This window comes from Ammospiza caudacuta, chromosome 17 (genome assembly GCF_027887145.1).
Source record: "Ammospiza caudacuta isolate bAmmCau1 chromosome 17, bAmmCau1.pri, whole genome shotgun sequence".
NCBI lineage: Eukaryota > Metazoa > Chordata > Aves > Passeriformes > Passerellidae > Ammospiza > Ammospiza caudacuta.
Window position 1 is genome coordinate 14,776,470 of NC_080609.1, and position 22,912 is coordinate 14,799,381.

Below are 22,912 nucleotides of genomic sequence, written 5' to 3' on the forward strand. Positions count from 1 at the left end.
CTGGTTATACACCGCTTTTGTTTCTCCCCTATGGAACACCAACATGCAGGCTGGCGGTATGGAGGGAACATATATGGTCCTGGGAGCCGGTCGGAGCAGGGCGCGGAGCCCTCCCGGGAGCCCGGGGATCGCTCTCCCCTCAGGAGACCCCGCTCCCCTCAGGAAGCCACTGAAGGAACGGCGAGAGCGGCACCAGCGGATGTGACAGCAGCGCAGGCTGCTCTGGGAGGGACCGCCCCCCTCACGGACGCAGCCAAACCGCTCTCCGCCTGCATCGTGACTGACGTCCAGCCCAGCCAATCACACCGCCGCTCCCACCACATAGACCCCACCCTTTATTTCCGTTGGTCAGATAAGCTGTTAATCGTCCGGAATGTCCCGCCTTTTTCCGGCGGGGGAAATGCTAGGTAGGAAGGGTGGAGGGGGGAGAGAAGAAAGGGAAAGCAACCAATGAGCCGCTAGAGATGGGTGGATTGACAGGTACGCGGACCAATCGGCGCGCTCCTTCCCCCCGCCGCTCCCTCCCTCGCGGGCGGCGGGGCAGAGGGGGCGCTCCTCCCGCACCTTCCCCGTTGGTCTATCCCACTTCGGGCCGGGCGGGCTGGGTTGAGTGAGCGGCTCGGACCATTGCTCGCGGCGGGCGGGGGGGGCGCGGGCGAGGCGGAGGAGGAAGGAGCCGGCGAAGGAGGCGGGGGGGCGGTTTAAAGGGACAAGAGCCGTGCGGGCGCCGGCGGGGGAAGCCGGAGCAGCGGCGGGCGGGGACTCGCCCCCTTCCCCACACACGCCCGCTCGCACCGCGGCCGGGGTCGCCGCCGCCAGCGCCCCCATCCCCTCCCTTCCCCTCCGCCCGCCGCTTCCACAGCGGCCTCTATGAGGTAGAAGGGAGCGGCGGCCACTCCGGGGGCGGCAGCGGCCGCTACAGCCGCCGCCTCCTCCTTCTCCTCGCCTCAGAGCGCCCCATCTTTGTGTGTGCGGGAGAAGGGCGGGAGGGAGTGCGCGCTGCCCGCCCGCCGCGCTTTGTTCGGAGCCGGGGGGCCGTGGCGGAGCCCCGGCTCTATGTGCCAGCGGCTCCCCGGCGGCGGCGGCGTGAGGGGCCGGAGCCCCTGAGGGCGGGGGGGCCCCGGCCCGTGTCGGTGCTGCGGGGCGGGGGAAGGGGCCGGCTCGCTGCCCGCCGGCCCGGCCCGTGTGCGGGCGGATTGATGTGGGGGGGTCTGACATGAGTCCGCCGGCGGCCGGGTGCTGCCATGTGACCGGCTTCAAGGTGGAGAACTGGAAGCAGAACCTGCGGGCGATTTACCAGTGCTTCGTGTGGAGCGGCTCGGCCGAGACCAGGAAGCGCAAGGTACCGGGGGCGGCTCGCATCCACCCCCCTTCCCTTCCCTTCCCTTCCCTTCCCTTCCCTTCCCTTCCCTTCCCTTCCCTCCCTCCCCGACCCACCCGCCGCCGCCTCGGGGAGGGGACGGGTCCGGTCCCCCTCCAGCCCTCCCTCCTTCCCTCCCCACGGGGCAGGTGGGCCCGAGCTCCCGCACGCGGTCCTGGGGGGAGGGAGGAGGAAGCGCTCGGTGCCTCCGGGATGGCGAGGGGGGGGCACCAGGATGGAGGAGGGAAGCAGCCCCGGCGGGGCCTCCCTCCCTGCCACCTGCCCCGGCGGCTTTTCCGCAGCGGGGCTGTTCCGCAGCGCCGCCGCTTCCTCCTCCTCCTTCTCCTCCTCCTCCTCCTCCCGGAGGTTTCCCGGAATACCGGGGGGAGGGGAGGCCCGGGGCACCGGGCACGTCCGGCCTGTGGCGGAGCTTTGTGGAGCCCCGCGGGGCCGCGCCCGAGCCCGGGGGCTGCGCGGAGCACAATGGCTGGGAGCGGGTCCCGGCGCCGGGGGCTGCGGCTCGCTCGGTTGTGTGTGTGTGGTTTTCCTTAAAAAAAAAAAAAAAAAAACCAACGAAAAAAAAAAAAAAAAGCTGCTCGTGCTGATAATCCACTTGGAAAAGGGGATTCCTGCTCTGGTGGGGCGTGGGGAAAGGAACTGGCTCAGCCTGGAGTGCGGGGAAGGGCAGGAGGGGTTGGCCCCTGGGAAAAATCCCTGTAAACCAGGCAAAAAGCAGCAAGAGTGCTTTTCCCCACCTATCTCCTATAATAACATCCTTATACACATGTATGCTTCTGGAGGGCTGCTCTATGTACTGTGCGACTAATTACTGTTTTTCCCTAGAATCAACTAGTTTTTACTTCAAAGTGACTTGGCAGATTTCTGTCAGTCGTCGCATTGGTGACTGAGGAGGGGAAGGCAGCAGCTACAGGGAGCAAAACTTGGGGTTTGGGACAGCACGGATTGTGTTTTTGTTGGAACAACCCATTGAAAACTTTGTGATCCCAGTGCTTTGCATTAAGCTGCTCAGCTTATTATTCATAATAGAACTAGAGCATGAAGGATGCACTTAAAGGGTGAGGTGCCAAACCATTTCTCTGTGCTCAGTTCATGTTCTCAGGATAATCCAGTTTCCCAGTTTTTTTTACCTAAAGAGGAAAAAAATGGAATCTGAGAAGAAATATGTTTTAAATGGGTTTAATTACTTGATAGCCCTGCAAAGTATGGCCAGACTTGTTTTAAATACCTTACAATTCCCTACGGGTCAATATTATGGAGTATGTTAGTCAAAATCTGGGTTTATTTAGCCTATAGCATGTTAAAATACAAATTGGGATATAGTTGATGGTGTTTTCAGCTTAAATGGAGAAAAAATTGTGTCTGTGCTGTGGAAGAAAAAAAATGGCAAGTGGGGTATGAAGATGTCTCAGACAAATATAAAGCAAGAGCTATGTGGAAGAATGAAAATAAAATTTCATTAGCAGAATTACCTTTTTCTAAATATGGAGCATCCTGTGTAACCTGCATACCTCCTGTGTGCTGCAACAGCTTTTTCCTTCTGAAATATAATGCAGGGATGTGTTCATCATTGCTTAAGAAAACAGCTGAAAATTGAGAATATTCCATTGTAATCAATCTGTTCTCACTTCCTCTTTGCACAGCCAGGCTCATAAAGCAGAACAGGATTGTTTCAAAATTATCTGTCAGCCCAGGAAAAACACCAGTTTTCCTAGTACATGCTAAAAATGCTTTTCCCCCCCACTTTTTTTTTAAGCAGGTTGCCAGTATGGAAACAATTAGGTTTCTGAATCCAGCCCACCTGAAATATGTGGGTGTGCATGATCAATATGGGGCAACATTTTGGGTAGCTAAATTTGGATTCAATTCCCTGTCTATGTTTTTAAGGATTGAAGGAAGTCTATAAGTGACAGTTATGGTACTTTATTCACCCTTTATATATAGGAACATGAGACCTTCTTCTGTGGAATTTTAATTCACTGAAATTCCCTGTACATATGTGTGCCTGACAGATTTACATGTAAAATTAGGAAAAGGGTGTTTTCTGTTTGGTGGTGTATTTATAGTCTAATAACTAGAAATAAAATTACCTAGATAGTCTATATAACTCAGAACCAATCCTTTGTCCTTTAGTAGTTAACATACACATATATTATGTATACGTGTATATATATTTTAGGAGCAAGCTGTGACTGCTTAAGAGCACCTATTCATTGGTGAAGATTCTTCTTAATCCTAATCATCAAAACGATGAGGCTAAATTAAAGGTTTATTAGCAAGAGATACTCTTTTTATTGCATGATCATGGACAGTCACATTATATGTTTATCACAGGAAACATTCCAAACATATAAAATTGATCTTTATGGAAGGCACTGGGCAGTTTAACTGCTGCTCAGATGAAGGTAGGTGTAAAAATGCCTTGGCTGTTGGTGAGAGCCAGCTGTAAATGGTTCTGGTTCTAGAATGGTAGCTACCATCCCTCCTAAGCCTGCCTTGGCAATCCAGGGAGCAGTGGGAACTGCAGGGGGCAGAAAGGGTCCGTTCTCGTGCTGTACCTCCGCTGCGTTCTGCCTTGGCAGACCATTTTAGTGCAGTGCTGTTGCTTTACTACGCACCTTTTCTGTGAATAAGCTTTTACGAGCTCCAGCTCACGGTTCAGTTTGCTTTACAGCCAGTGCTTCCAGCAGAATGGCTCTAAAGCCTGCTTTATAGTGGGAAAGCTGTCTCCTGAACGTGTATTTCAATCCTCAGTCAGAACCAGGGGGTAATTATGTACGTGTCTTTGTAGGCACTGGGATTCTGGTGAAGATTTTCAGTGTGTTTGCTCCCGAAGCGTTGGCTGTGCCGGGATTTGAGCTGTCATCACGGTGCATTGTTGTACCCACACCGAGGAGCGAGGCTGGGACTTGCCTCATCTCACTGCAGCTTGGCCAAACTCAAGTGCAGCACTGGTACAAGCTGTTCTAGGCACGGGGATTGCCGTGGTGTAATTGTGTTGCTGGTGGTGAAGCCTAAGCAAAGACAAAGCTGTCACGCTGAAGAGTGGAACAAGAGAAGCAGGAGAAATCCAAAGACTGACTCTTGAAATTATAGTTATTGTGATTAAATGTTGGAGCTAGGTTTTAGACCTCCAGTTGTGTGTGAAGTGACATAAAATTAGGGTGGACTTTTTCATTGTTGGGGCTTTGACTTGTAACTCTTGAGTTTTAATTTGCTGTAGTTAGAATCTGTTTAATAACCTGATGGCACAGCTCATGTTTCTGTAGGTCATGGACTTTACCTTGAGTATTTTGATCTGAAAATTACCTCACACTTAATTAAGTAACACTCTAGAAGAGGTCCTTAAATTTGTCACCACTACTCCCCATTCAGGAATTAGGGAGCAGGCAGAGGATGCTGAAAAGGCTTGTGCCAGACCTTCATGTCAGCTTTTTCCATTTTTTTTCTGTAGAGTCACACTTGAAACACTTGGCTTATTCCTTTAGAATTACAGATGAGAAAAATCTGTTTTGCAGTGCTGAATGTAGCTTTTGTCCCCATCAGTGAGCAATTACACATGTAGATGTATCTTTGTGTCCAGGAGTTGGTAAGTAATGGTTTCATTGCTGGAAGGGCAACTGAATTTATGATTAAATTCCCTCTTCCTGGACTCTGCGCCTTGGAGGAAAACTGTCTCATTTTGAATGGTTCTTACTATCACTGCCCTGAAAAGGCTCTTGATGATAAAAGTAAACTGGTCATTGTGACCACAGTCGTGATATGCACAAGGTTCTGTGTGGAATTTCAGAATGTTTGTTCAGTGCTTCAGCCAATAGATCAAAGAATAATTGCCTGTCAGGGGCTGTGCACTTTTACTGACAGCAGCTGCATTCTGGCATATTTCCGCCTGTTTGAGAGCTTCTCTTGTTTTTCCCATTATTCTCTCTTTACATGGGTCCTCCAGACCAACTGATCCTTTCAGATAGGAAGAAACATTTCCTTTTATTGGTGATGACTTTTCATCAGGTATCATTCCCCCCATGAACTGGTGACTTCAGTGTGTGGCTCTTTGTAATATTTTGACAGATAATAAATTCTTAGACTTAAACCTGAAATGACTTTGGTTCATTTCCTAACTTTCAAAGTTAAAAAGGTTAAAATAACATGGCAGATAACTGCTGTGTCATGTTTTCAGTAGCAAGTATTGTGGTTCACAGTCTAAATCAGTGTGTCATGTTCTTGCTGAAGTGACTTTGCAGTCTTCAGGGTAAGCTGCTGGTGGAACTTCTCATCTTGTGCCTGTTGAGGCATGTTTGCTTCCCAAGGGCCTTGCCCATGTACCTGTCCAGGAACAGGGAGGTGCTGCTTAGCTGATCTGCTTTGTGCTGTAACAGACAGGCCAGGAGCCTCACCAGGCTGTGCCATCTTCACAGGCTTGGTGTCTGGAATGCTTAAATTAACGAGGAAATCTTAGCTTGTTTTTCTTTAACGTTTTTAGCGTGTGCACCAAACTTCTGGATTGCAAATCCTGTGAAGCACTCGAAAGAGGAATCCAGGATTCAAGAAGCATGTCTCTTTTTCAGCTGTGCACTCTGCTGTGGCTGCCTGAGTGAACTGTGTGACTCAGGAAGGATGTTCTTTGCCATGTGCTGTGGGAGCTGCCTTCTCCCTGAAAGCCCATGAGAGGTGTCAGAGTCTACTGCAAGCTTCATTGTTCAGGAGGTCTCCAGTTTCATACCTGAGCAATCTTCCTTAGTTCTTAACCACTAAGGATTGAAAAGGTCCTTAGAGCTGCTCAAGGTAATGTTCTCTTTCTCTCAGTGTGAAGACATGACCTTTGGTGTGAGACATGCCCAGAAATGAGATTTTAGCTCTGTACTCAGCAGAGCCTGGTGTACATGGGATGTGCCAGATAGAGAATGCTCAGCTGAGCTTGTGTCCCTGGTGCTGAAGAACATAATACAAGACTTTCCTCTTCCTAGTGGTGCTAAACCCTATTTTGTATCCTGTATTGTGATTTTTTTTTTTTTTTTTTTAAATCACTTGTTGGTTTCTGGTCCAAAGGTTAGGAATTAGTCGTGCACCATGAGCCTGAAGATGGTGAATAGCAATTTTTAAATTGTGGGATCTGAACCATCAGGACCTTTTGGTTTTTGACATGGATGGGAGAGACAATAAATGCAGTTTTCTTCCTACTTGTATTTGTTCCCTTTTGTAGAGCAAGGAGATGGATCTGCACAGGCTGATGAAGGAAAGAATAGGGATATGTTGGACAAGAAGGCTTATTTCTTTTTTTTTCCTGTAGTCTTAGCGGCAGTCAAAGGTTTGCTCATAGCCAAGCTGTTTGTCAGAGTAGTTGTAGCATCTCTTTAATTTTGTCTGCAGTCAACGATTTCATTTGCTTAATGCTGAAAGCTTTTAAACTGAAATGACAGGCAGTAGTGTGAAGGTGAGCAGGGTGGAATGGCTTTGTTTGATTTGCTGGACTATGTGTTGAGCTTTATTTTAAGCCATCAAAGCTTTAAACCCCAAACAAAGGTTAGGTGATAGCCTCATTTTTGTTTCAAGCCTTAATCTGTGGCGTTAAGGTGAAACCAGAGCTGCAAATTGCTTGCAAACCTCGTACTCTCCTCCTTTCATTTGAGGATTTTCTGTTTCAGTAACCGGTGTAACAAATTTAGAGGCAAATATTACTGACTGGTAGTGGAAATTTTCTGCTTATGAATTGCTGACTCTCCTTCTCCTGAATTACTGCTCCTTGAGTTGAGCAAAAAAAAAAAAGTGTTTTCCTTTGGGATGGACTCTGGGGATCCTTTTTCGTTACAAATACTCTTGCAAGTGTTAGTTTGATTCCCAGTGGTGGCTGATTTGTTTTAAGCCAGAGAAACATTAACTCGGTTTAAAACCTTGTGTTTCCCACATTAAACCAAGCACCCGCAGTTTTTCCTGTTCATGTGCAGATCTATGAATTCTTGTGAAGAAACTGGTTTCTTTCTTTTCCCTGGTAGATATGGAGCTTTTTTTTTTTTTATTAGCCACACCTTTCTGTTTCACTTGACTGATGGCTACTTTAAAGCAGTGGGTTTGGGCTTTTTATTACCTATATTCCCGTGGTTCTCCAAGTGTTGTAATGTGTCTGTAGCCTGCAGCAGCATCCAAGGTGAGGAGATACACATGTCCTCTTATTATATATCAGGAGAAAGGCAGTCTGAAGGTGACCCATACACATCTCACTGGCCTGTTCAAAACATTATTAAAAAAGAAATTATTTTTTCCCCACCCTGCAAAGAGCGACTGTTGGAACTTTTCTAGACTTGGACAGAAAGAGCTGCCTAGAGCCACTGTCTCAGTCTCTCGTTAACCTGTGGACAATGGAGAAGTGAGTGAAATGCTATAATGACGTTACAGTTTATTTTGTTATCCTGCACTGTGCTGACAGCAAGCAGGGCTGGAGTGTAGGGAGAGCCATATGTTACCCAAGAGGCCTGAACTGGGAGCCTTTCCTTAGCAGAAACAGTTCTAGAGGCTGATAGATCTGTTCTGACTGGATGAAAGCTCTGTCTTGGTAGTTGTATTCTCTTACATATTGATCTGGCACTCCTTTATGTACACTCGGCTTAATTCAAGCTCAGAACTTTGCTGCATTAGCTGGTAATAGAATCAATGTAAAGAGTTACTCCTTGCAGAATAGACCTGCGTTCTGATTGGGAGTGGGAGCACATAATGCAACTGCACAGCAGCTCAGGAACAATCTGTGGTCTGCTTTTAGCTGGAGCAGCTGCCATGGTGCTGATCTCTCTCATTGAAGAGAAAGAATCATTTTATCTGTCTCAAGACCTGTTTGAGGATCGTAAAGTGAACTGTTACCAGACACCAGTTGACTCAAAGTAACCTGAGATTCACTTTATCAGTTGATAACTGATTAGCAGCAAGCAGTCCTGTCACATTCTTTTGTGTGTGGAATACAGCAAATACTCTACTTTAGATTTTGCATTTCTCTACTTAAGTAGAATGTTCCTTAAGGTTTGGTTTTATTTTTCTTAAAACATCTCAATGATAAGTGACGCTAATGTAAAACCGTTTTTTTTTTTTGTTTGTTTTTTTTTTTTTTTTTTTGCCTGTCTCTGCTACTTTTAAAGTTGCTAAAGAGAACTTTTCCCCCTCCTCTTATTCTTCCTTTCCTGTGTTTAATGGAGCTTGAAATTAACGTGGCTCTTCTTGTCTACCTCTTGCATAGTATCACTGGTGATGTCAGCATATCCCTGGTGGGAAATATGTCTGTGAAGATCAACAGTGCACTAAATTTGTCATTGAATAAAAAAATTGGGTTTAGACAAGGTGAAACTTGAAAAAAACAGAAAAAGTGAATATTGGTAAGAAGAGTTCTTTTCAACATACTTCAAATGTAATGTCTTTTTAATGAAACTATTGAGGGCTAGTGCAAGTTTTCATACCCTGACACAAATTCTGACATTAAACATGACAAATATATTTAATATATCCTCATATTTCAGGTAGTGGTGAGAGGCAGCTCCCTAACTGACACTGCTGGATAGTTAAGTCTGAAGTCAGAACGGGGATTTGACTGAGCTTAAATGGTCTTGTCCCTGTACCATGCTGGTTTTGCCATGGTTGGTTTGAACACACAGCTGAGCTCTTCTGCACATACATGTAAGATGTGAAAATGTAACTATTCATACATTCAGTGAGTTGTGCTTGTGTAGAATTAAGATGTAGAGATCATTAATCTACATTCATTCAAGAGATCATTGGAATATCTCCTCTTTGTCATTAGTGCCTTCATCTGTGTTTCAGCTCTTCCCTAGTATATTAAACCAAGTTTTCATCCATGTATTAATCCATAGTTTGAAATGTATTATATTTAAAAATCACCTAGTTATTAGTCCCTTTATTTTTTTTTAAACTCATAAAAGAGCCTGCAGCATTTGAATGTAGTTCAGTGGTGGGGATGATGGAGGATCAAACACCCATGTGGCACCGAGTTCCATTTGCCTTGCTTGTCACTCAGAAGTTCATGCATCCAAGTAGCCTCTTTTAAATAGGGTTTGGCTTTGGATTCATCTCACTGAATTGACTGCCAGGGCTTTTATATGTATGTTTTGCTTCTGTTTTTAAAGGGCTTTTGTTTTTGAATCAAGTACAGACTTGAATTACTTCAGTGTTTATCAGCACAAGGAAAGAAAGCAGCAGTTTATAAGCTTTATTTTTGCCTACCTCCCCCTTGCCAACTTCTGTTTAAAAAGTATCTTTCCCTCCTTGTGTCTTTGTGCAGCCTGATGTTATTTCACAAAGTTTGTCTAATTGCAGTTTGTACTTCTGTCCTCTGCAATCAGCCTTGTTGTTGCATTGCAAGTCAGATTTTAAGGGACCTTGTCTACAATATGCTTGGTAAATAAAGGTGAGATTTATTGCACAGCAGATGTATGACAGCTCAGTGAGTGCAGACAGCTGAGATAACTGACTGATTTCAGAACCTCGTTTGTGTTAGGTGAGCCTTTGTGACCCTCTGCCCTCCAGGGACAGATGCAAAATTTCTCTTAAGGTTTTATGGTTTTCTTTGCTGTGCTTCATTATTTTCATATTACTGCCCAGTTTTGCCCCTGACTGGATCTCTGTCCTGGTGGCCAGGGTGAAGCTCTCACTCACACTGGCCTCTGTGCATTGCTGAATTCTGCCATGCTCTCTCAGCAAGCATCCCCTCCCGAGAGATTATTATGGGAAATGTTTATCTGCACGATGAACACTCAGTTCTTTGGTCACTCATGACTACATTTTGTGTTTTTGGTTGCGGGATGATCTTGATGTGGAGAACAGGATGAGAAATGCCATGAAAATAGTTTCAAAGTTCCTGCAGCTCTGTGCATAAAGAGGAACAAGACTTTCCTCTGTAATGATGAGGCTGTTCCCCAAGGAAATTTATCTTATACTGTGTTCAGCATAATTTTATCTTACTGCCCTTCGTGATGTATTTCCTTGTCACATAGTAGTTCTGCTACTCAGAACTTTTCTTGCTATGCAAGTTTCTGAGTTACTCCAATAAACTAAATTTGTTTTCTGCATCTCTTTGTAATAATTATGTCTTTATTGAGAGATTTTGGGGAGTAGGAGATATTTTCTTTGTCTGCCTTAGGCTGTGTACTGCAAAAAATCTGACTATAGAAAAACAGAACTCCAATTTTGCAGTTACCTGAAGAATTACTTTATTACAGCAATTCTTTATAAAGCAAGCAGTTTAATTGTGTAAGCACGTTGTACCCATACGTTGAAACTGGCAGGCAAGTTGTTTTATGCAGTGGTGAAAAGGATGTTAAGGAGAAGGTGAGTTAGCAAATCTGACAAGTTTTAAAATCTTGAATTGAAATTTTGAAACTAGTTATAGATATGTGTTCCAGTGAGACAGAAGTACATGATGGAATTGGTAAATGGTTTGGGTGAGAAGAATGCCAATGAGGTAAAGGACAGGCAATATTTGATTTACCAGAGAAAAGCAAGAGATGTGAAATTTGAGCCTTTCTGTGCATTATCATGGAGCCTGGTAAGTGAAGAACATGAAAACCAGCTCTTCTGCTCTGGGTGAAAAGGTGTCTTTTCTCAATAGTGTAAGGAATTACCAGCTCTGGGCTGCACATTGCTGCTGTTGTACCATTGCTGTGTCATGTTTGTGTGGTTGTGCCATGAACCAGAAAGAGCAGATGAAGATGAAATTTATTTTTTTTCCTCCTCTTACTGATATTTCACCAACCTGAGTAGTGACACTGGGAGGCTGCATGTGAATAATAACTGCTGCTGTGCTCTGGACTGTGCCAGTGACAGACCCTGTGCGAGTGTTATCCTAATGGTGCCTTCCTCTGTAAAGGATTTCTAATCCTGACTTCATCCAGAAGGTTCTGTGAAGGAACCTCTGTTAGTGCTGCAGTGCTGTGCTTGTGCCTGCTGTTCTCAGGTGTGTGCTGAGCCTGACACATGAAACTTGTCTTATGTCTGCAATTGTTGGAACTTACTCCTGTATGCAAATAAGTCACCTCAGTTTCCTTGTGAAAAATAAATGAATGGGGGAGTGTGGAATGGCTGTAATGTGTGATCAGCTATTACAGTAAATCTACTTTTCATATTATGTTTAATTTAATGAAATGAAGAGTGTTTTTCCAAGTAATCAAGTTATGAGCCACGTGTGTCCCTCTTTAAACAGGCCCGTCTCTAAGTTAAGATTTCCGTCTTTTACAATCAACCTCTCGTAAGCTGATGTAACTTTTTTGTTGGTTTAAAGCATGTGGTCACGGGCCGTGTGCCTAGATCATGCTCCTGCTGCATGTAGTTGAGGATGATGGGATAATGGGACTGTAAATTATCTCTTTATGGTGCTGGTTTTCCTCTGGCCTCCTCCCTTGTGCAGTGTGGAGCAGCCCCAAGGCTGTTCCGAGCGGTGCCAGCTGGCTGGAGCCCTGGGGGCCGCTGTGCCAGATGGAGACAGCAGCGCTCCAGTGAAAGCCAAACGTGCTTCCCTTCCCTGCCGGGGTCGTGGAGAGGTGCAGCCTCTGCAGCCCCGCCAGGATCCCTGGGCAGGAGCTGCCCTGGGCCTCGGTTACTGCTCTACTGCAGCCATGAAAGGACTGGGCTAGGGCATCTGTCAGGCTTTTTTTTTTGGAGTAGATTCATAATTCAGTATTCAGCTATTAAACATTTTCAATGTGTTAGCATCTCCTTTTTCCTGGTTTATGCTTCTGTACTGTATCTGTGAAATGTTCAATTCCATAGCGTGTACAGATGCTTGGTATTGAGACAGATTTTTTCAATTTGATTAAGTGTGGTGGTTCCTGATGTGTTGTCCTGCTTTTTTCCTCACTACCAGCAAATGCTGTTATTCATAAGATACTGAGACTAGAAAAAGCTTGTTAATGCTGATTTTTTTTTTCACTAAAATGAAACAAAACCCCCAAATCCTTCATTCCACTGTCTGAAATGACAACTTCAGACATGCTCAAAAACAAAAGCATCCCTTCATTTGCCTAGTTGACTTTATAGTTTTTATTGAAAAAAAAAAAAGGTTTCTTAGAATACCACTGAAGTCAGTTGTTGGTGTTACTGCATTGGATTCAGCCCTGTGGTTTTTTTGTATTCCAGAACAATCTTGGTGTAGAATAACCTCATCTGCACAAGATGTACTCCACAAAACCCACGTGTTTGAATAGTCCCATCTTGTGGAGATGAGGACAATAAATAGGTGAAACTCTTTGAAGAATTCAATTCCCTGGTGGCTGCTCAAACAAGTATTTGTTTCACCAACCTACCCAGTGTTTCTCACTCTCCTGACCCAGAAGCTTTTGTTCTTATTGACCCATTAATGCAGCTCACACTTCTAATCCAGGAACCCAAAATAGCTGCCAAGCCTGGATTTTACTGTGGTGGCATTTGCTGCACAGGTAGTTGATAAACCCCTCAGGCAGAGTTGCAGCTGAAAACCCCCCTGGGCTGAGGCACATGAGACTGTTTTGGGCAGATATTTCAAGTGTCTGATTTAAATGAGGTAATAAACCCAACTTGATAGTATGTACAAAGGATTTACTGCAAGAACAATACATTGTGAGTCAAGTCTCCCTGACAATCTCCAGAACTGGATGTGAGTGGGAATGGGGAAGGAAGGATGTGCCTTGTGGCTCCTTTGCCCTGATTGTGCTAGAGGAGTGAACTACAAGGAGGATGGACCACAGGAAGTGGTAGTTACCATATTCCAGCCTAAACAGAATTTATCTCTGCTCTTGTAGAAGGAATGGTGGTGTTTTTGTGATCTGCTAGGACATGAGTGAGGTTTGGGAGTGATCATTCAGTCCTGTATCAGCAAGGGAAGTTATTTAAGGCTGAGTCTATCTTGAAGGACACACCAGTTTGAAATAATGAAGCAGTGGGAAGAAATGTATGGTGAGAAATAATTTAAAGGCTTTAGATGCATTTCCCTGATTCTTTACAAAGTAGTTTTTTCAAAGTGACCTTCATTTGCAGGAACTGTTTTTACTCAGTGTGTGCTCCTCTTTGCTACACAATATTTTTGCTACCTTTTTACTTGGAGAAGCTTCAAATCACAGGGAATTGGAGGTAATTTCCTAGCAAGGTAGTAAATGACTTGTAATAGCTTCCTTACAAAATTCTCAACACATACTGTTCTCTTAATACTCTTTTTTGCAGGTGTGTTATATCTACTTACAGGTATCTGAAATAAAGCTTTTCAAGGAAATTGTGACATTTTCCTTTTGTCATGCAGAAAGCTCTGTTCTATGTAAACCCTTGCTGAGTGTGGTGCTTGCAAGACTGTTCCTGTCACTTTAAATACTTTTATATCCATAAAACTAATGAATTAGTTTTCTTTCAAGATATGAAATCCTTTTGTCCTGCTCTTCCTCAGTGCTAAATCCCTTAACCTCACCAATTCATATGTTTCAATTCACACTGCTTAACTGCTCAAAGTATTTCCTTCAAGTTAAGGTCCTGAAAGTAGAACATATAATATGTGAAATCAACTCCTACCAGCATTAATGTACTTTTCTTCTGCTTCATGAAGCAAAAAGATTGCTTTAGAATTGAAATTGATGATTGGTGGAATTTCCAAAGTGTTTATTGAAAAAAAAATTAGCAAACCAGATCAAAGAGCAGAAGTCATGCTTTAGTTCTGTCAATTCTACAGAGCAGAAGATTTAAGTGTGGTGAGTATTCAAGCAGGAAGGAGATTGCACTGTGTGTTCTTCAGCTTTGTCCTTTGCTTCTGCAGTTTTTGCTTTAAGAACTTGTGGTGAGGAGCTTTGGTTCCAGGTTTCTTTGTGGTCAGTTAGCTGGAAAAGTGGAATGGATGACCAGGAGTCTGCTTCTTAGAGATGGATTTGATGTAATTTCCTCTCTGACCTTCCAGTGGGGCCAAAGCTGGTTTTGAACCTGCCCTTAACTCACAAGTAATGGTGAGTTCTGCTGCAGAGCACACAAGTTCTGACAGACTTTGAAATGTCCTGAGTTGGATTCGGTGATCACACCAAGCTCTCAGTGTCACTTATTTCACATCAGCTTGGTTTGACTGGATATGTCAGTGATTTTGTGCTAAGCAGGAGCAACCTGGTGCATTGTTTCCTGATTTTTGTTCTGTATCTGTGCTTTGGAGCAATCCTCTACAACAGACAGTACCTTGTTTTTAATGGCTACTTTTTTTAAAATTCTTTTTTTCTTCCATACCATGAGTTTTCCTTCATGTTCCTACTTCTCTGGCTGTACACTGCCTTTTCCCCTAGAAATTATCTGTTTGTTTACAGTTTAGACAAATGTCTGCATTTCTATGCTCCTAATTTCTTACCATGAGCCCACCCTTTCGAGCCTGAGCACGGAGCACTTCTCCTGCCACAGAGTCTGAGCAGACTGTTCCTCATGCCAAGGTTGTAAGTGTTAATCTTGCTGCAGACTGGGGTGATAATTCATTGCTGTCACAGCAACACATGCTGAAAGTTGCTTCTTGCCAGATTTGTTGGCTATATGCTACACTAGAGAAAATTATTTCAAGAGTCTTATTGCATAGCCAGATGCTGCAGAACTCATGCAATCAACCTCCCCTCCCCCCTTTTTATGGCTGCTCTGACTTCAGGGAGGAAAAACTATTATGTGCTGAAACACATTCCTGTGTAACACTAGTAAAGACGTGGATGAACTTCTGATTGTGGCTAATTTTTCTCGTTTTTCATGTAGGGAAGTTCTGGTTTGTGTTCAGGATAAAAAGGAAGGAAAGCTTTTAAGGTGGGATGAGGGGTATTTAAAAAAGGAAATTAACAGTCTCTGCCATAGTTGGGTGCTGTGGAAATTTTGTGTTTTCTCTAAGAGGTAGTGACTGGGTTGGCTCAATTCTGAAGAACTGGAGCCTCTGCCATCTGTGTCCTTAGAATCTTTCAAAAGCAGGAGAACTTTTGTGAACTCTGGATATCATCATATCTCAGCCCTGGCCTAAAGATGGTGTTTGGTTTAGTTATATCTGAGATGTAGAGCCCTGAAGAGGAAAATAAGTGGATTTTTGGTACAGAATCTGAGTCCCCTGTAACAACTTAACATTTGCTCTTATATATGTGCTGTAGAAAAATGCAAGTTATGTAGGTTTTTTTTTCCCAAGGTATCCATTACATTTTGAGCATAGTGGTGTCTGATTACCAGGGAGGTGAGATTTACTGACTGTTTAGTCAGACAGAAATACATTTTCCCAATGTATTTCCAGCATAAATCTCATCCTATCCAGTGGCTGGGCATTGTGTCACCAATAATTTTATCCTCTCTTTGTGTTTTAAGAGAAGGTGCCATAGAAGTTACATTATTTTGAATATGTTCCCATAGGACAAAATCCAGGTAAAAATGCAGTGTTGGAGAGTTTATTATTACCCACACATTGTGTGTCATGCAGAGCTCCCCTGCTTTTCATTTCTTTTGCCTCAGCTCTTTGCACTTCCAGATCGCAGGAAACACTGCCCTGAAAATCACAGCTAGGAAGGGCTTGTTTTAGACCTGAGCAAATCACCTCTGTGCTGGCCAGGGACAGCTTTTCAGCAATTTCAGGTACTCTAAGAAGGCCTGAGGCCTCAGTGCTCTCAAATGCTTTTTTAATCCTGCTGTAAAGCACAAGGCCGTGTATTTGTCCCCAGAACACCACCCATGTTTATAACTGTGGAGACAAAGCAAGAGATCAGGACTATAAATCTGTACTGGCTCTCATGGAATATTTTTGCTCTAATCTATGTGAGATTACTGGTGATTTGCAATTGTAATACTCTCCTGAAGAATCCCTTGGTTTTACTTCAAGCTCTTAACTGGTTTTTCAAGTGCAATATGCCAAGGAAGTTCTGGCTTTTGTTCAGATAAAAGACTTTATAATTCACTTTCTCCCTCATTCCAGTGTTTCCCTTTATCCTGCTGTTGTGGTTTGTGTTTGTATCAGCCTCTCATTTTCCCATGTGCAGGGGCTTTAGGAGCCCAGACAGTTCCTGTTGCTGGGGTGGCCTGCGCAGCTTTGGGAGCTGAAGGGAGAAAGGCTGAGTTCCCTGCTCTGTTTCTGGCCTCCACTGCCACATCCAAATGATGGATTGAGGCTCAATCTGTGCATTATAGATGTTGGATTTATTCCTGGTACTGTTTCCGTGAATGCAGGAATAGGAATTTGTTTAGAACAAATTGACAGATGAGTTCTCTGTTCATACCAACATTCAGATTGCACTCTGGTTATTTTTAATAGCAAATACAATGTCTTTTTTTTTTTTCTTTTTCTTTTTAGCAATGCCAAGCACACACAAATGTCTGCTGCTATGTTAACTTTGGTGAGGGATTTGGAGCTTTGATGAGCTCTACTGTATATAGTTAATGTTTTCCCTAAGTGTTGGGAAGTCTGTCTGAGTTTTGGAAGCTGGGACAGGCTAGATCCATGGAAGAATGGGTAAAAATGTGTCTCATATGCCAAAGAAGATTTGTTAGTATGTTCAGGGCAATAAATTATTTAAAGTTTCTGAAAACTGTTAAGGTTTGTGTGATAGGGGAAGAAGGAAAGCAAATGATAAATACACAACTTCTCTCTTTCCCAGTGAGACTGCTGTTTGAGATCTTCAGGTCCAGCTGTTCCCTCCCAAATTCAGTTGCTCAGCTGGGAGACAAGAAGTGTTAAGTTGATCTGTTTGCTTGAACTGATTTATTTCAGACCTCAGTCATTTACAGCTTTGGGGCAGAGCTTGTGGAGTCCTACCTTGTGATGATGTTTCCCTGTTGGAATGCAATGTGGTAATTGCTGAGATTGCATCAGATGGATTCCCTGCTGAAGGGGAAGCTGTGGATTCCAGCAGCCCATCCACCTTCCTTTGGGGAGAGAACTGAAATTGAGAAGGGAAGGCAGGACCCACAGAGCCCTTGCTGCTGTCTGAGCATTGGTTATTGGGCTTCTCTGGAATTCAGTCTCCTGCTTGATTGAAATAATTACCTTCTGACACAGCCAAGCTTTGTTTCTGTATGGGTAGGTAAGTACATGGAAAATAATGGGAGATGGAAGCCTGTACAACATCTCATACAAACTGAGGGAATGTGGAAGAGTTGGAGGCAAAGCCTCTTTGTTTTGGGTGGGGGATGATGAGGGAAGAGTGTTTTTAATATATTGGTTGTTTAGGAAACCCCTGAATAGTGAGCAGTGAGGATATGGCAGGGAATTCACTACTTGAGTGTGGTAGAACAGCCCAGAGCTCTGTTCAGGTGTGATGATCCCTCCAGACCTTAAGAGAGAAATGGGATTTGAGGCTGATTCTGTCAGGGTGGTGTTTGGTGGCACAGCTGGTTCTGCCCATCCCAGCAATGTGTTCTGTACACAATTGTTAACACGAGGCCTTGGCACAGGAACTGTTGGCCAAGTTTGATTTCCCTGAAGGACATTGGAAAGGCAGCAGAAATTGCAGAGTAGATTCAGCTCACAGAGAAGTTATGGCTCTTTCCTGTGGATGCACCTTCTTGATTTTTGTCCTTTTTTAATGCATATGTCGAAATTCAAATTTAAAACCACATAACAAAGGAAACTTTTTCTGTCAATCTGAAACCCTAAACCCTTTCACTTAGTGCTGTAGTAGCATGGAAGATTCCTTGATTGTACCAATACTCCTTATTCTTGGAGAGTCTTGAAGGAACATATTGGCTGATGGGAAGCCAGTAGGAAATGAGAACTCTTCTTCAATTGGAAAACCAAATGAGTATATCCTTAAGTCCCTCAAAAGCACTGCTCATGCTATCTAATATCTGTTAATCATTTCTTAGGAGAAATTATGGAAATATTAGTCAATGCACTAATTCTCTACAGTGTTTCTAATTACTCCATTGATTATTTTGAAGCGTAGATTTGTGTAAAGGAACACTGGGGTATATTTGAACAAATACAGAGCAATAAAACTGTAATTGTAATTCATGTACATTCAACAAACAAAGCATTAATTTTATTAGTTTTTCCAGCAGTCTGTGTGTTTGAAGTGTGTGGCTGGTTCTTTCTTAAGTCTGTGGCTCATTAAACTTTCTGTACTGTATTGTCTCATCTGTCAGGCAATCTCACATTGATTTGGTGTTTTATATGTACATATTGTACAAGTAATTAATTTTAAAAAGTAAAAAAAATGTGTGCAAAGGTTGGTTTGGTAGTTGTTTGTAGTAAAGTTTTACCATTCTCCATGGTATTGTCTTAATCATAAAAGAAAAAAAAATGTTCCTCAGGTTGTTCCAGTCAGTCTGCATTCAATGAGTGAGTTCTGGTCCACTGAGCAGTCACTGCTCTGTTATATCAGAGTTAATAACACTGTGACTTCATCTATTGTTTCACTAAAAATGCCAATACTTATTGTAAGTGGTTATGAAATTTCTTTCTTTCAATCCCAGTGTCTCACAACAGGCTCCTATTAAACTTCATCCTGTATTATGAGAGACCAGAATAAGATGAGAAAATGTGTTTTGGTGTTTAGAATCCTGTAAGAGCGCTTTCTTATTTCATTTTTGTGATGTTGTCGTTGGGTGGAGCTCAGTGCTTGAGTTTTTTTTATTCCTGTATAAATGCATTTCCAGATGTTGACTTTTGAAAGTCTCAGTTTGAATTTTGAGGTTTTAATCCTTCATTTCAATGCACAGAACCATTGTAGTGGATTTTTTTTTGAAGTTTAATTAGGGGTTTTTGATGTGTGTATATATGTTAAAAACCCACACACATACAGTCACTGGTAATTTGCTTAACCTTGGGCAGGAAAAGTGGAGAGTGGTAACAGGAGATGCCTCAAGGTGTGTGGTATCCAGTGTAGTACAGAATCTGTTCTTTCTCTGCCTTTTTAAGCCTCAGGTTCACTAATTTAACAATCAATTAAAGAGGCTTCAAGGTCTGCTGTGTTTTGTCAGAGCAGCAGAGCCAGACCATATGGATGATGTTTTCTCCCTTTATCCTTTTTTGTAACTTCTTTGGGTGTGTTTGGCTGTTGGTGTTTGTTGTCTTACTCTGATTAAAAGATGAATTTAGTTTGTGATAGGAGTTAAAGAGCAATTTGTTTCACCAATGTGTGTTCCAATTTTCATTAGTCTTTTTTCTAGTTGGGAGTCTTCAGATAGATGATTCTTTTTTCCAAAGAAGTTATTTAAATCACATGATTATGATATTTATGCAACTGAAGTTTTCTGTGTTCTGCTTTGCACAAAAGTTCACGTGTACTAAGTACCCTCACACTCTCCTGATAAAATAAGCTCTAAATTACATCTGAGTAATTCTTTTCTGAAGCTGTCTGCAGCTTTTGCCCTTTTGCTAAATGAAACACTACTTATCTTAATTAATAGTGTTAATGGACGTGGTGTGGGCTCAGTATTTGCTGTTTCCAGGTAGAATCTCAGTTTTGTCTTTTTGTGCCTGACAAATGTGACAGAGCTGTAGCTCTGAGTGTGGTGTGTGAATGAATCAGGGCCACGTGCACCAGGAGGTGCTGGCAATCACCTGGAATGCAAAAGCAACTTCTCTTCTTTCAGGCATCTTCTGCAGGCACTGATACTCCTGAAATGCCTCGTGCTCCTCATTTGTCAGGTGCATGTGTTCCACTGATGGCTTATGGTTTCTTCCTCTGTTTTTCTCTTCTTAAAGGTCTCTGAGCTCTTACAGAATCTGCTCCTGTCCAAGGATGCAATGTGAACTACTGAATATCCATGGCATTAATAAATAGATCAAAGCCTCTACAAAAACCCCACGTATTTTCCCATTATACAGACAATTCTTGTGTTAAGGTATCATTTTTAATTGAAATTGCAATGTGTCCCTGGTACTTGGTATTTGCTGAATGTTAAGAGTATATAAATTGTGTTCTGAAACCATCTTTGTCGGAAATAAGGATTCAAATTCTGTTTTCTTCCTTCTAAGTAAAATGGTTACACTTTTTAATACATTGTGTGTGTGTATGTACATAAATTGTATTTTCATTTGAGAAGGAAGATTAGTTCTTTCAAAAATGCAGAATTTCCCAAGAGCCAGTGAAAGAAAAAGGAGCTGAATGGGCTGAAACTGTTTTGATCTAGGAAGCTGTCACATTGAGTGGAGTTCTATTTTCCCTATTTCTTCACAGTATTCCTGACATGTCGACCATGTGGATTTTTTCTCCTTGTTGCATTTTAGTGTTGTCAGTTGACTTGTGTCTAGCACAACTGCAGTGATGAATTTGCTGTGCAAACACTTGTTCAAAGGGTCATGTGGAATATTAATAGATCTGATATTTTCTCCATGAGTTTTACCTGGGAATGGTGAACTGGAAAGTCCTAATGCAGATTTTGGGTTAAACATGTGTAGGTATCTCCCCCCATCAGTTACCACTGCCATCACTTGATTGTCAGGAAATCCTGCTCTGATTAAGTCTTTTGGCATGTTAATTTCAATTACTTGATTACTGAGGAAGAAGTGCCAGGGAATGGGTTTGCAGGACTGATGAAAACCACTTGAACGTGCCTGTAAAGTTTCTGAAAAATCTCCCCTCTCTTAGAGAATCTTTTAATTTCATCCTTAATTTCTGTGTGATTAATGAAAGAATAACTGGATTAATTCATTAACTTTGACAGGCAAATTGTCTTTTACATCAGAGTACTGTTCTAGCTCTCTGGCAGTGGACAAAATTAAATCTCTAGGAGGAACCTTAATGTCTTCACAAAAAAAAAAAAGGTGGAAAATGTTATGTATTATGTAGCATGTTACTTTTTCTTGCTTACAGACAGGGCACAGACATAAGGGCTTGCAGAGCACCTGGAAGGTGAGAGGTTGTGTTTGAATTCTCCACTGACCTGGCTCCTCTAAGGGCAGGAGTTAAACCCATTCCTGTTCCTATTTAAAATCAGGTCTTTGTCACTAAGCTTTATCGGCATTTTTGGTTTGCATGTAGGTTCAAGATATTCTTTGACATCTTGAAACATTTTGCTTTGCTGTCTTGTAACTTGAGTTGTTGTATTCTGGTTTAAAGAGCATTTTGTGGGGATGTGAGGCAATGGCACATTATGAGTTCTGAAGTACTGTCAGAAAGATGCACTGTGGCATCGTGTCTGAAGTGTTCTGTCTTGCTGGTTCCTGTTCTGCAGAACTGAGCAGTTTCAGGAGCTGGAATAGTTTTAGGATATTTTTACAGTTCAGATTTTCAATTATTTAGGTTTAAAGCTGTGCCCCTTTGGAAATATCACCAACAACTGCTCGGAACTGGCTACCAGAGATAGTTCTTGGAACTGCCCACTTGCTCTGTAAGATGAGTCTTTTGTGGGGTTCAGCATTAAGGAGTTGTTCTGCTTTCTGGTTTGTTTGGGTGGGGGGGTTGTGGTTTTTTGGTTTTTTAGGTTTTTTTTTTTTTACTTTTCACACACTGTTGAAGACGCAGGATTTGACGTATTTGGTAGTATAAAGGCAGATGGATTTTTTATCTCCCCAGGACTGGGTAGCATTTCAACTGAAATATCATCTTCCTTTTTCATCTTTTATATTTTAATAGAAGCTTTAGAATTTCATGTAAACTAATCAATTCAGAAAGAAACTGGTGTTTACACAGACAAGTTATATAATGCCCACATTATATTTTCATGCTTTACATCCAGGAAGGAAGGCTTGCTTTAGTTCCTGCACTTCTAAATTTTATTTTGACCCTTTCTGCTGCAGCCTTTCCAACCCCTTCCTTTGGGAAGCTGAGGGTAGGTGAGACAAGCTTCTCTCTATAATATGGCAAGTCAAAAAGTGGAGGTGTCTTGGCTTTGGTTTATTCCATCCTTTAAAGAGACAGGAAAATAGGGAGAAAGATCTGTAGTTGATATTATGAAATAGACTTTGACTGTAATTAACAGCCTGGGAGTTTTTCTGCTTGCTTTTCTTATCCTGGTGTTGCAAAAGCTTTTGCTGTCCTGCTGGGATTTCTTTTTGGAATGCAGAGGTGTGCTCTAGCTAAAACATGTGCTTTGCCTAATAAGCTTTCCTGGCCACTGAGCCCAGCTGGCTGCTGCAGTCTGCATTTGTTTTGTCTTAACTAATTTTTATAGCCATGCTTTAAATGAAACTAACACTTTTTACATTAAATGACAAACCAAGCACAATGTCTAGAAATGAAACCCAACACTATAATCTACTCATTTTTGCTTTCAATGGGTAGCATTATATAACCAAGCAGCCTACTAAAAAGGAAGATGTGGAAATAATGCCGGTGGGATGTGAATGGGGCTAAGCTGAAGGGATCAGCATTTGTTGGAGGGAATGTCTGTGTTGAGTTAAGGGTTTAGCACTTCCTCTGATAAGAACAGAAGATGAGTGAAGACAGTGGGGCCTGGCTGGTCAGCACAAAATGTTCTTGTCAAATCTTGGTATCTTTTGCTGGAGGTGATGATGAATGTCATCAACATGTAGCACTTTGCTGGAGTCTCCCGATGGGTTAACTTCCAGGGTTGCTGCAGTCTTGCAGCTACCTTGAGTTGATAAAAAGTGTTCAAACACTCTGAAATTCAGCCAAATCTTTCCAATTTGATCCAAAT

The 22,912-nt window shown here is 42.8% G+C and overlaps 1 protein-coding gene across 3 annotated transcripts in view; it reads left to right on the forward strand.

The window, feature by feature from the left end:
- The first annotated feature begins 671 nt into the window (after nucleotides 1–671).
- Nucleotides 672–22,912, forward strand: part of USP22 (ubiquitin specific peptidase 22) — an 89,333-nt gene continuing 67,092 nt past the window's right edge. For all 3 annotated transcript variants that reach the window (XM_058815817.1, XM_058815819.1, XM_058815818.1), the window contains exon 1: nucleotides 672–1,342. In XM_058815817.1, coding sequence (XP_058671800.1) covers nucleotides 1,217–1,342 — 126 coding nt within the window. In that variant the 5' untranslated portion in view covers nucleotides 672–1,216. The remainder of the gene's footprint in view (nucleotides 1,343–22,912) is intronic.